The following is a 13,854-nucleotide window of genomic DNA, read 5'->3' as shown; positions in this document are numbered from 1 at the left end:
TGAAGTGTTTTTCCTGCTTCCACCCACTTTTCAATTCAACTTTGCTTATTTTTTGCACTGAAGCTCTCTGTTCACCACCCACAAGCCAAATGTAGCCTTCAGCCTGAAATGGATTGCAGAATCCAGCTTTATCTGATTAAGCTCCATTTTCTATATTAATTTTGAAGGGACCAATCATATATCTACCTCTTTGATTGCCTTTCCTTTTTCCTTTTCCTTCAAAGCAGCTTTCTTGTCTTCTTTCTGAACTTTCCGATCTTCCTTTACAGACTTTGCCACAACTGATTTTACCTCTGCTGGAAAGAAAGCAGAATATTTTTTTTCCATGTTTCATTCAGGATTAACAGTTATTTTACTGGTCTTCCTGATTAGTAAAACCACCCTCTGGCAAATAATAAGCTGGAAACACTAGTGAAATTTGAAATGCAATTTAGTAAAGAGGGTTGATGATACTGGCTTTATACCTGAATCAAGCAGGGATTGTCCACCAGAGTGCCCCATTGGGGGAGACGGGCGGTGATATAAATTTAATAATAAATAAACAAACAAATTCTTAATGTTGCCAAGCAATATATTTTCTTAGGGTCAGATCTGTTGAATTGACATGAGAGCTTACCTAGTTCTTCTGGGCCAGTTTCAATGTAAGTGTCTTTCTCAGGCATACCAAACAGGGACCTGAGCACCAGTGAGCAGTTCACCAGCCCATCAATTACTTCCCGCCACAACTGGAAACTAATATGGAAAAGAAATCTAATTTTATTACTGGTCGGAAGGAGAGAGAAAGGAGAGCAGGCCAAAATTCTGTTAGTGCCTTTTTATGGTTCTCTCTAAATCAAAGGCAGACCCAAATTTACAGGAGCTGTTGCTAATTCAAGTAAAATTTACTGAGCTACCCACTAAAGGCAGTGTTTCTTAAACATGTGATATCTGTAGCACAAGGTTTTTGTTTTGCTTTTAGGATAAACTTAATTAAAAAGAGAGGCAAATTGCATCAGATGTGATTATTCATCCTGTTCCTGAAACAGTAAATCATACATAAGGAGAAGAGATTTAGAAACAGAACAAGCCTTTTATACACAAAATCTCCAGCAAGGAGAATCTGATTACCTACCCATCCCCTTTAAAAAAAATCTGCGTTTCTGTGCCAATCTTCGTAGAATGGAAGGTGGCAACCATGGGGAATTGACTCATACAGAGATGAAATTGACAGCTTCTAGGAATGAGAACAACTCTCATCCATTTCTGCACTGGGAATATGTGAATGATCTAAAAGCCCCAACTGCAGAGAAACAGCAGAATGAATCCCCATGAGCAAAGGAAAGAAGTAAGGCTAGAACAACAAACTATGTAAAGGCCCAGGAGACACTTTGTGGATGGATCCCTTGGGAGCCTTTCATTTAATTCATGTCTCACAATACATTCACATACTATATTTAATATGTCTACTTCCATTTTGAGAACTGCTGCTCTTCAACAATCCACCAAGGAAGGAAAATGTTTGCGGGGATGGGGATGAACCTCTTAATGAAATTTACAAGCCAAACTCTTGGTTTCTTCCAATTTAGCTGACCTTCTTCCTTAGCTTTCCAAAAGCAGTGGCTAAGCAAATAAAGGGCCAAATTCTGACAAAGCCTCACCATACTTTGCTGTTGCAAACATATAAAATGTAGAAAAGGTTTTTTTTTTAAAAAAAGATGTTGTTGTTGTTGTTGTTATTTAAATTTCCCAAAGTTATATTCTACAAGGGTTTTGGAATTCTGAAACAGGTTTCGTATGAAAAACAAAGATTTGTCCAAAACAGTGAACAGGTTTATTTGTGAATGTCCCATTAACACTTTTTGCTGAATTATTCAGCTCTACAATTCAGTTCTGATCTAAGTAAATGTCTTACACAGGATACGTTTACTGTACCTGATGTCCCAAGTGAAAGATCCATAAACTGGGGTGGACATTTGTGAACATTTTTATGGCCTTCAAAGACACGGGGGGCGGGGTGTTGAGCCTGATACAGTGACTCCCTTGGGGAGCAGGATTTGAATTTTTGTTTTTTAAAACATGTTTTGAAAGTTGGAGAGTTAAAGTTATTGGAGGCAATGTCACTATGCTAGTTATATATTCTCTCTCTCTCTCTCTCTCTTTTTTAAAGAAAATTGCACTGCTACTTGTTGCAAAACTTTAACAGCACAATCATGGAAGTTCCAGAAGTTACAATAAAGAGGTTGGGGTGGTGAGTTGCTGTTCACTTCTGTCCTAAATGACTGCTAGCTAATAGATCAAGGGCATTTCCTTAGAGAAATAAATAGAATCTAAGAATCTGTGAGTTAGTATGCAAATATTGGAGTAAAAAAGAGAATTGGGTTTAGCCAGCCAGAAAACTGATGTGTGACTCTGAACTGAAATGCTATCTTTTCAACTAATCAACCTTGCAAGGCTGATGTCAGTCTATGAAGGAAGATGAAACAGAACAATGGATGGATATTGTTCTGAGCTATCTGGAGGAAGCGCCACATAAAAGAAATGAAGCCTTTAAAACTAGAACAGTTAGGCATCTGTGCATCTGCTGGCTGCCCCTGCCCCTTTTCTCATCTACGGTGGGTTTATTTTAAGACTTCTTGCTGCCAATATTAGGTATGCAAAGCGTTTGCTGGAAGAGGCTCCTCCTACACACCATACCATATCTGGTACAAGAGATCGGCCTGAGTTGTCAGGGGAGCAGTACAAAGCTCCAGTGCCGCTTTATTGAGCTGAGCTAGAGCAACTTCCCGTTCATCTTCTTCAGGGACTGTCAGCAACGTCTAAAGAGACAGAAATCAAAATAAAAGTTTCTCTCTCCTTCTCTCTCTCATATGCACAGACAAACACAAGCAGAACTACAAATCTTTCTGGTCAGTCCAAGATCATAATGCCCAAACAGTGGCAGCTATAAAGTGGCAGCCTGGGCAAAAGAGATGTGCCAGCCTCAGCCTCCCTTTACTTCATTCGGTGGTTATGCTGGTGAAATTAGCCACAGTTAGTCAGGCTTGCAAGTGTTCCTACGCCCACCAACAGGGTGACTCCTTGAATGAAGAAAGATGCCTTTTACTCAAAAAGACAGCACTTTTAATGCATTCATGTGCCTGCCCCACTGGTGCTTTAAAAGTGCCAGCAAACAAAAGAAAAATAAAATACACCCTTGAATTTCCAAGGAAGGTGTGTATTTGGAAAAAAAAATGAATTCTGAAAGTAGTTTTGGAATTTATATGCAAATATCTGAACACAGTTCACTTTTATGGCTCGTTCTACAATATATCACATATATTGTAATGTTTAACATGTTCAGATCTAAATACAAAATAGGTACTATCATATTTCCCTGATTAAAGATTCTCTCCAGAGATTCTCATCAGACTGTGGTTGATGCAATACATAAAAGCCGAGCGCAGATATAATAAAAGTCCCATTTCAGTGTCTTGACTATGGACAAAGTTCCAGAATCCATCTTTCAATCTTGCCATTCTCCATAATAGAAAATGTTGGATGTTCTGGTTAAAAGGATGGGATTCTCTCAGAATATTCTCAGTCTGAGAAATGAGAAACCTCATTCACATACCTGCCTAAAGTCAGCAATGGAAAGGTTCCACTCCACACGGGGTACCTCCTCTCCTTGGGCCACATCTTCCGTGTCAGTTTTACTCAGCTCATCTATCAGCTCTTCCAGCCCAAGCCTCTTTGCTGCTGAAACAGGTGAGGAAATACTCTTACGTATATCCTCAGGACTCTTCTGAGAGTCTGCAGCACTCTTGGGTAGAGAAGTCTCAGTAGCAATGCTTTTACTGTGTCCTCCTTCTCCATACACTTCCACAAGCTGAGGATTCATGACTCTGTTCCACAACTCATGAAGCTCCTTTACAACTTGGTGTTTGTAGTGCAGCTGTAATGAGAGAGGTGGCAAATAAGAAGTAAAGGTGGCATATAAGAAATAAAGGGTTTTCAACAGATTCTGATACATCCATAATCTCACCAAGGCCCCTGTGATGGAGACATTTCCCATTTTGAATATATCTTGATATACAAAACAAAAACTGGCCCCACATTTGCTCTGGGAGCATGCTAGATCATTTATTATTCAAAACAAGCAATTATACTTCCCCAGAAGGTACTACCATGGACCCCCTTCAAACTTAAAATTCTTCCTCCTAAGCAACATAATTATAGGTCTCCTACTTCATTGAAATCATTAAGGAATTACCCTATTTTGTCAAACAGCTCTGTCTGATCTCATTTACCTTTAGTAATTAACAGGGTGCTTAGCAAAAGAGTCTGGTAAGTCAGTTCCAGATCTGAAAGTTATACTAAACTTCTTCCACTAAGTCTCATTGATTAAAACCACTTCCAAATGGATCTTTCAGATACATTGGCAACAGTTCATTGTGGTAATTTCATGGAGCATCCAGATATTATCATGCTTTAGCTAACAGCTTGTGTTTTATCTATCGTTTGTCCATTTTTTATTGTAACACATTGTAGGCATAACTGACTTAATAAAAAAGACCAAGAACAGGTGTCCGTATCTACAGAGGTATGGATGTTTTCAGCACCTTGAATGCATTGTTTCCTGTGTACACTGGTACTTAGTATATCTATTCATATACCCTTTTAAAAAAAATTAACTAGAGTTATAAAATGAAAATTAATTCATTTCCACCATTTACAAATTTGTTGGGTACGTTTATCATTACCTCTTCTTTTACCTCTCCCATTCAGAGTAAAAGGCACACTTTATTTGTTGTAAGTTAGATATTTTCCTGTCAACGTGTAGAAAAAAACTGAAGTACAACTTAATGCCTGTCAGCATACAACCCAAGGCTGCAACTCTATGCACAAAGGGAGGGCAACCTTTTAGCACGCACTGTGTTTCATGTTTTAAAATTATTTTATTATTATAAAGTTTCTTGGTATTGTCCAGTTCAATACCAAGCACAAACACAGCAATGGGGCTTCGGAAGTTTGCATTGCAAAGGTTTACAAGGAGCAGGCGGCAGCATTGGCATATGTGCACTTGCACATGGGCTTCTACTGGCCAATAACAGAACTAGAAGCTTCACAGGCAGTGATTCTAGGACAAGCTTTTTAATAAGCTGTTTATTTCAAGAACTTAAAAAATGGTTAAAGAAGAAATCCAGCAACTCCACAGTGGAAATTTCAAGTCCTGTTCTTGCATCTCTTTCTCCCACCAGAGTGGCATAATGGACTGATATGACCTTTCTGCATGGGAAAGGCAGGAGAAACCTGTGAATTGTTGTTCTAACAACAATTATTATTGAGTCTGATCTCAAGCTGTTTCCTTCTGACCTTCCAGGTCTAGTCCTCATAGCCACTTTTTACCAATTTAGCAATGACTTTTGAGACTGCATTCCTGGAAGCTCTTGGGACCATAAAAATTGGATTAGAAGGACACATATGCCCCATGGATTATCCATCCCTGGAGTAAGTCTGAGTGAAAAGGAACAAGGCCCACTGAACTCAGTGAGCTTGAAAAGAGATGCCCAGCATTGCAAGGCATGAGTCCCAAAGCAACATTCTATTGACTGGACCCACGAAGGTGAATATGTATCTGTACGCAGATGATGCACTGTTGGCTGAAAACCTGTAGTATTCACAGCAAATATTAGCTAAATACTTTGTGTCTGAAAGTTTATGTATCAAAGGAAAAATATGCAAGATATGCACAAATGGCAAAAAAAATAGAGCAAATAGATGAATTTGTGCATTTTGATACAATGCTAACTAAAGATGGGGAAACAGATGAAGACAACTTTAAGGCATGGAAATGCTGGTAGAAAGCTAGTGGTCAATATGTCATCTGTTGTAAAGAAGAAATTATTGCCAAATCAAGGAAAATGTCTATAAGAGTGTGGTTCTTCTAAAATTCTCTCCAATGTCCACAGCAATTAATCCAGCTGAAATTGGGAATGTGGGAAGGAGAAACCAGCAACATAATGGCTAAAGCTGACACACACAGCATTTCTTTATATGCTCCAAGAACAGACTTGAATTATGTTTTGCTCTCTCTGTCTGCATCTGGAAGTCCTACCCCAAGGACCAGTTAGGTTGCTCATTGACCCAGGAAGTTGTCCCAATCTGGCAGTGCAACAAGATATCTCACAAGTTGCCCACTGATTGGGCATGCCTATTTCCTTTGTCAGTCCAAAAAGGGACATACAACGGAGCCCTTGGCAAGCCAGTATCTGAATCTATGCTAATAGAAGTTTAGTACAAATAGGGAAGTGCTTAATGAAACATTAACAAAACATTATTGAAAACGTATTAGTGTAAAAGGGGATAAACTTTCAAAATCTGCCAGGTGTTTTAAATAAGATCTTTTTAAAAAAATTATAACACTGAGGTTTAAAAAGCATTTAAGACAATGTATGATCAATCTTGGCATTATGGAAATCTGAGTGTAGATTTGTTCCTTAGCTGGTGGAAGTGTAAATGGATTGTAGGATTCTAGAATAACACTTGCATAATCCCCATACATATTATGTGATATAACTTACTTTTTCTGCCTGCAGTATATTTATTAGTTTATTAAGAGATTATAACATCAGTGAAAACTAGGTAGATAATTTTGCTCAATTATTTATTGCAAAGATTTGAAAATGTATAAATACTTCAGAGGCCAATGAGTGATTTTATAGGGATTTTGTATTTGACAAAATTGAGGTATATCTTCAGTTGTTTTAGGCTAAGAATCAGAAGCACAGACTCCATGGATGCACAGCTACTCACGATACCTTGACATCTGCAGAATCCCCAAATTAAACAGAAATTAAGAAATTTTCTTATGTCATTAAGCAAGAATGAAAAGATACTGAAAAATTGTGCCATATTGATATTTTCACTTCAGATCTTGTGAGATTTCAGGTGAGAACACAAAGGATTTTTATACCCTTGAGATTTAATTTTTTTTAAGGTTTGCTTTTTGTTTTTTGTTTTGTTTCTTGGTATCTCTTCCATCACACACAATTGTGCAATGGTACCTGGTACCTGATAAGGTAACCAACCTTTGTTTTAGGGGATTTTATTTTATTTTATATCCCACCTTTATTATTTTTATAAGTAACTCAAGGTGGTGAACATACCTAATACACCTTCCTCCTCCTATTTTCCCCACGACAACCCTGTGAGGTGAGTTGGGCTGAGAGTGGCTGGCCCAAGGTCACCCATCTGGCTTGCATGCCTAAGGAGGGACTAGAACTCACTGTCTCCTGGTTTCCAGCCCGTTGCCTTAACCACTAGACCAAATTGGCTGTCATGCGCTGTCTCCTTCTGAATAACACTCAGACACTGGTTTGCGAGTCAGGCTCTGGTTTATTGCCGGGCAGGTACAGCGTCGGTAGAAAAAAGCTGAGAGTGACAGGAGCGCGCCGGTGCGGGGTTTAAATACCCCGCGCCGGTCAGCGCCCCCTCGCTCACGGTCACGTCACTCCCCTTTGTCCAATACGTTGCCCTGCCGGTGGGTGAGGGTTTCCGGGATCGCCCATCATCAGGTTTCCCATTCCTCTGCTGATTGCTTTCAGCTGGGCGATCCCCGTTGTATTGCCGCTGATGGCTTGGGTGGCTCCGTGATCCGTTTAGCTATTGTTTTGTTAGCCGTTAGTCGTTGTGGGTTGATGGCTACTTATCTTGTACCCCTTTACCTATTTCCTTGTCATTGTCATGTGTGCCATTGCGCTGATGACTTTAGCTCAACGGCACTCATGACATACTGCCCCCTTTTCGAATAGTGTTCTCCCCCGGTTTTCTGGGTTTTCCCCGTGGAGCTGTCAAACCGCCACATTTTTTTTTTTTTTTCAAAGTTCCCGCCGGAGTAGTTGTCGCCCCTCCCTTTGCTCCTCCCTCTACCACGTGCCTTCCCAGGGTGTGTCCATGGTGCGCATGCTCGGGTCCTGACCTGGCGTGCGCATGCTCCAGCCACACCCTGGTTGTTTGGCTCAGTTCTGCGAGGCGAGAGGCGTGGCTGGTCGGGTGCTTCTCAGCTCCAGGTAGGGCCCTTCTTTTTCTTATTTAAAGTGCGTCGCCTTTGTTGTGTCTCGTGGGCGTTGCCCCCAGGTTGCCCTGTTGAATTGCTTGCCACTCCCCCGCGGCCGGGGGGCGGGGGGAGGGTGCTGGCGAACGTTTGTCACCACCCCGTGGGCCCGGGGCGGGGGGAGTGAGTCCCGGGGGGGGGAAGGTCCACCCAAGTCGCGGGCTTGGGGGGGCCCTTTCCCTTGGGGCACGGGAGGCGGGGGGGGGCCTGCGGAGGGGGGGTTTGGTTTTGCTGACCTTGGTTGCGGTTTGTCGGGGTATGCCCGGTGAAATGCTCTGGTCAGGTCAGGCGCGTTAACGTTGTGCGCCGCCACCCATTCCGGGTGGGGGAAGTGTTTCCACCTGACCAGATAGTGTAGAGTTCCTCGTTGCTTGCGGGAGTCGAGAATGTCCCTTATCTCGAAGTGGTGTTGCCCGTCGATCATTACCGGTGCGGGCTGTGGCGTGCTTGGGTGCCATCGGGAGGTGGTTGCCGGTTTCAGGAGGCTGGTGTGGAACACCGGGTGGAGTCTCCGGAGGTTGTGTGGCAGGTCCAAGCGTATTGCTACCGGGTTCACTATTTGCGTGACTCGGAACGGCCCGATGTACTTAGGCCCCAGTTTTTTCGAGGGTTGGGTTGACTTTAGGAACTTGGTGGATAGATAGGCCATATCCCCCGCCTGGAACGTCGGTTGTTGGCGCCGGTGCTTGTCGGCCTGCTCTTTGTAGGCAGCCTGTGCATCCTTCAGCGCCGCCGTGATTACTGGCCATGCTTCCGCGATCTTCCATCCCCAGTCGCTAGCGTCCACCTGGGGTTCCGGGGGTTGAGGTAGCTCCGGTATGGGGACGAAGTCGCGCCCCGAGACTACTTCAAACGGAGTTTTCCCCGTGCTCGTGTGGACGGCGTTGTTGTATGCGACTTCGGCGAACGGGAGCAGTTCAGCCCAGTCGTCTTGGTGGTAGTTAGTATAGGATCGTATAAATTGCTCTAAGGTGGCATTAAGAACCTCAGTGGCTCCGTCCGTCTGAGGGTGCCAAGCCGTAGATAGGGCCTGTTGGGTCCCCGTCAGCTTCAGGAAGGCCCGCCAGAATTTGGAGGTGAACTGTGTGCCCCTGTCGGTCACCACACGTGCGGGACATCCGTGTAGCCTGTACACGTGGATGAGGAAGAGTTTGGCTAGCTGTTGTGAGGATGGGACCGACGTGCAGGGGATGAAGTGGGCCTGCTTTGAGAAGTAGTCCTTCACCACCCAAATGGCCGTTTTCTTCTGGCTGGGTGGGAGGTCCACTATAAAATCCATAGAGATTTCCTCCCATGGGCGGGAGGGTTCTGCCACCCGTTGCAATAGCCCCGCGGGTTTGCCTGGTGCCCGTTTGGCCCTAGCGCACATTGGGCAGGACGCCACGTAGGTTTTTACGTCTCGTCTGAGCGCGGGCCACCAGAATTGACGCCGTGTTAGGTGTAGGGTCTTGAGGAACCCAAAGTGTCCCGCTTGCTTGGCGTCGTGTGACCTATGCAAGATCGCCTGGCGTTGCGAGTCCGGGACGTAGATTCTGCCTTCCCCCCATGCCAGGTCTTGTGCCATCGTTACCTTGTCGGGGTTTGCCAGGAACCAGGGGTCGGTTTTGAGGGCGGCGGCGAGGTCCGTGCGCATTCCCCCTGGTAGTTGCGGTTGGCTTCTTTCCGTCGCCGGTTGTCCCGCCGTCGGCTGCGCCGTAGAGTCGAGCTGCCTCCGTGCGCCGCTTCGGGTGGTCACGGCCATCCCCAGTTGCGAGGCGGATAGTACCGTCCCAATGGTGTCTGGGGCGGGCTCTTCGTCTTGGGGCAGTCGGGAGAGGGCATCGGCCAGGAAGTTCTTCTTGCCCGGCATGAACTTCAGCTGGAAATCAAAGCGGCTGAAGAATTGGGCCCATCGGACCTGTTTTGGGCTAAGGCGTCTAGGCGTTCGTAGGGCCTCGAGGTTCCGGTGGTCCGTCCAGACCTCGAATGGTTGGGTGGCTCCCTCGAGTAGGTGTCGCCAGGTCTCTAGTGCCGATTTCACCGCGAAGGCTTCTTTCTCCCAGACGTGCCATCGCCTCTCTGTCTCGGAGAACTTCCTTGACAGGTAGGCGCATGGTTTCAGGAGTCCCGTGGGGTCTTTCTGTAGCAGGATGGCTCCCAGGGAGAAGTCTGAGGCGTCGGCTTGGACCATGAACGGCCGTTCTGGGTCCGGGTGCGCAAGGATTGGCTCCGTAGTGAAGAGCGCTTTCAGCTTGTCGAATGCGGTCTGGCACGCGGGAGTCCAATTCAGCACTGTGCCTGGGTTCTTGGCGCGTCGGGTGTCCCCCACCCCTTTGGTTTTGAGGAGGTCCGTTAAGGGGAGGGCTATCTCAGCGAACCCCCGGGCGAATGACCTGTAGAAATTCGCGAATCCGAGGAAGCTCTGTAGTTGCCGTCTGTTGCGGGGCCGCTCCCAGTTTAGCACCGCTTCGACTTTTGCGGGGTCCATTTCGATGCCGTCCCCGGAGATTCGATACCCCAGGTAGTCTAGGCGCTCTTTATGAAACTCGCACTTTGTAGGCTTTGCATAGAGCTGCGCCCTTCTGAGCTTGTCGAGGACTTGCCTGACTAGGGTTACATGTTCCTCGTGCGTTTTTGTGTAAATAAGGACGTCGTCGATGTAGACCAGGACCCCTTTAAACAGATGTTCATGCAGTACCTCATTGATGAGCTGCATGAACACCCCAGGGGCCCCCGCGAGTCCGAAGGGCAGTACCTTGTACTGGAAAGCACCTAGGGGGCAGTTAAACGCTGTCTTCCATTCGTCCCCCTCCCTGATTCGGATGCGATAGTACGCCTCGCGAAGGTCCAATTTGGAAAAGACTTTGCCCGTGGACAGGTGGGCGAGCATGTCCTTCACCAGGGGTAAGGGGTATTTGTTGGACAGGGAAGCCGCGTTTAGGCCCCGGTAGTCGGTGCAGAGCCGTAGGGTCCCGTCTTTCTTCTCCCGGAATAAGACGGGGGCTCCGACCGGTGAGCATGCTGGCTCTATGAATCCCCTGTCTAGATTTTTATCAATGAACTCCCGGAGGGTTGCCATCTCCTTCGGGGTCATCGAATAGATTTTTGGTCTAGGTAAGGGGACGTCGGGCAGTAGGTCGATCCGGCAATCCGTCTTGCGGTGGGGGGGTAGTTGGTCAGCCTCTGCCTCTCCGAAGACCTCGGAGAAGTCGGCGTATTGTTCTGGTAGGTCTGCTGTGGTGGCGGCGTTGTCTTGTGTGGTCGCCTCCGCTCGTCCTACCGTGGGGTGGCTTCTGCCCGCTGGAACTGGTGCTCGATACTCGCCGTCGCCGAATGTGAAGGTGCGGGTCTCCCAGTTGATCCGCGGGTTGTTTGTCGCGAGCCATGGCATCCCCAGGACTGCAATGGGCCGTCCGATGTGCGTGACTACGAACGATGTGCGCTCGGTGTGAGTGCCCATTTGCAGGGTGACCGGCTCGGTTTGTAGCGTGGCTGGTTTCCCTCCCGCTGTAGAGCCGTCCAGCTGGTGGAATGCCAGCGGCGTGGGGAGGGGGAAGCAGCGGAGTTCGAGTTTGGCGACTAGGTCGGGGTGGATGAGGTTTTTTGAGCACCCCGAGTCCACTAGTGCCGCGGCCGTGGTGGCTCCGTTGCTGGCAGAGAGTTGAATTGCTGCCAATATTACGGGGCTTTCGTCGTTTCGTTGAGGTGGTCCGCGTTGCTGTCCCACCGCCTGCCTCGCCACGCGTCTCAGGGCAAGCGGGGGGCATTTCCCGCCGGCTGGTCGGGGTCTGTATTGTCCTCTTCCCCCCAGTAAGCGTCCCAGCCCTCTTCCGGTGTCGCTGCGGCCACGGTCATTCGGCGGTGAGGAGGCGGCCCCGGGTTGGGTGGTTTGGGGCTAATTTTCGGAGTGGGTTTGGGCGCGCTGGTCGGCGGTCGGTTGGCGAAGCAATCCGCCGTCTTGTGCCCTAATTTGCCACACCTCCCGCAGGGCTCCCGGTTGAACTTCTTTTTTGGGTATATGGGGCCGGCCATCCCCCCGTGTGGTGCGGGTACCTTTTTCCCGGCATAGTTTGTGTCTTCCGTGGTTGTCATGAGGAAGGTGCGGTGCGCGTGTTCGGCTTTCCCCGCGAGGTGGATCCACCCGTGTAACGTTTCTGGGTCGTCGCGGTAGAGGGCCCATTGGAGAACATCGCGGTTGAGCCCCCTTTTGAACATTTCCAGCAGGGTGGTCTCGGACCAGTCACTGACCTTCCCCGCGAGGGCTTTGAACTCCAGGGCGTAGTCAGGGACCGTGCGTGTGCCCTGTTTAAGTCTTTGGAGTGCGCTTTTCGCCCGTACTTTGGCTAGGGGGTCTTCGAAGTAGTTTTTCATCTCTTTGATGAAAGCGGGGAAGGTGGCGAGGGCGGGGGAGCTGGACTCGTACAGTTGGACGTACCAGTCCGCCGCCCTGTCTTGGAGTTTGATCGCCACGGCGGCGATCTTGTCGGCCTCGGAGTCATAGGAGTGTCCGTGCCTCCCCATGAACTCCCTAGCGTTGGTCACGAAAAACGAGAGTTTTGTGGGGGTCCCATCGAAGAAGATGGGGAAGTCCTTTGGGGCCCGGGCGTTTTGTGCGGCCCCGCCTCTCGCTTCCCGGGGTGTGGTGTCGGCCGCCTGTGCCGTCTGCTGGTCCTCCGCTGGCCCGTGTGGGTTCGGTGCGTCGCTCGGGGTGTGGGCTTGTGCGGGGACGTCGTTGGGTGGCGCGGGGGGCATAAGCGCCTGGAGCATGGTCCGGAGTTCCGTCAGTTGAGCCCGCATGGCCGCGAGTTCAGCTCGTGCCTCCTCGTCCACATCCCGCGCCGCCGCTGGGGCCGGTTCCGTTGGCGCGTCCTCGGGGGTGGGTTGCCGGCGGGGTTCATCGTCCCTCTGCCGCGGGTCCGCTTCCTCCGCCGTCAGATGGGTGTCTCCGTCGTCCTCCTCCGTGTTGAGCGCCGTGGGGCTGTCGCTCCACGCCCGTTGCTGGGGTGTGATGTGGGGCGCGGGGTCCTCCGCTGGTTTCGGAAGTCGTGCTGCTCCCTCCCGCGGTCGGGTTGCCTCCGTCGCCATCTCCCCTTGGGGTTGGAGCTGAGGCTCGGGTCGGGTGGGGTGGGCGTCCATGGCTCCGGGAGTCCGCGGTGCCTCTGGCCTTGGTCGGTCCTCCTCTGTCTCTTGCCGCGCGGCTCGCCCTCCTTGCCCGCGCCGTTCCGGCCTCATCTTGCTGGTCTTCTCGCTGTCTACTCCTCCCGCGGCTCGTTGTCGTCCGGTGGGGCTCGGCGAGGCTGAGTTTATGACTCTCAGCTTTATGTCATGCGCTGTCTCCTTCTGAATAACACTCAGACACTGGTTTGCGAGTCAGGCTCTGGTTTATTGCCGGGCAGGTACAGCGTCGGTAGAAAAAAGCTGAGAGTGACAGGAGCGCGCCGGTGCGGGGTTTAAATACCCCGCGCCGGTCAGCGCCCCCTCGCTCACGGTCACGTCACTCCCCTTTGTCCAATACGTTGCCCTGCCGGTGGGTGAGGGTTTCCGGGATCGCCCATCATCAGGTTTCCCATTCCTCTGCTGATTGCTTTCAGCTGGGCGATCCCCGTTGTATTGCCGCTGATGGCTTGGGTGGCTCCGTGATCCGTTTAGCTATTGTTTTGTTAGCCGTTAGTCGTTGTGGGTTGATGGCTACTTATCTTGTACCCCTTTACCTATTTCCTTGTCATTGTCATGTGTGCCATTGCGCTGATGACTTTAGCTCAACGGCACTCATGACATTGGCTTACCATTTGAAAGAATATAAT

The 13,854-nt window shown here is 48.6% G+C and overlaps 1 protein-coding gene across 1 annotated transcript in view; it reads right to left on the bottom strand.

Moving 5' to 3' along the window:
* The window catches only part of MYCBPAP (MYCBP associated protein), a 41,914-nt gene that overhangs the window by 1,608 nt on the left and 26,452 nt on the right, over positions 1-13,854 (bottom strand). The window contains exons 14-17 of the mRNA XM_063292930.1: positions 3,590-3,910; positions 2,674-2,795; positions 617-732; positions 187-293 (exon numbers count right to left, since the gene is read on the bottom strand). Coding sequence (XP_063149000.1) covers positions 187-293; positions 617-732; positions 2,674-2,795; positions 3,590-3,910 — 666 coding nt within the window. The remainder of the gene's footprint in view (positions 1-186; positions 294-616; positions 733-2,673; positions 2,796-3,589; positions 3,911-13,854) is intronic.

The sequence above is a fragment of the Candoia aspera genome, chromosome 2, assembly GCF_035149785.1.
Source record: "Candoia aspera isolate rCanAsp1 chromosome 2, rCanAsp1.hap2, whole genome shotgun sequence".
NCBI classification, from domain to species: Eukaryota; Metazoa; Chordata; class Lepidosauria; order Squamata; family Boidae; genus Candoia; species Candoia aspera.
Note: the sequence above shows the minus strand (reverse complement) of the source record. Positions and strands in the feature narration are given on the sequence as shown.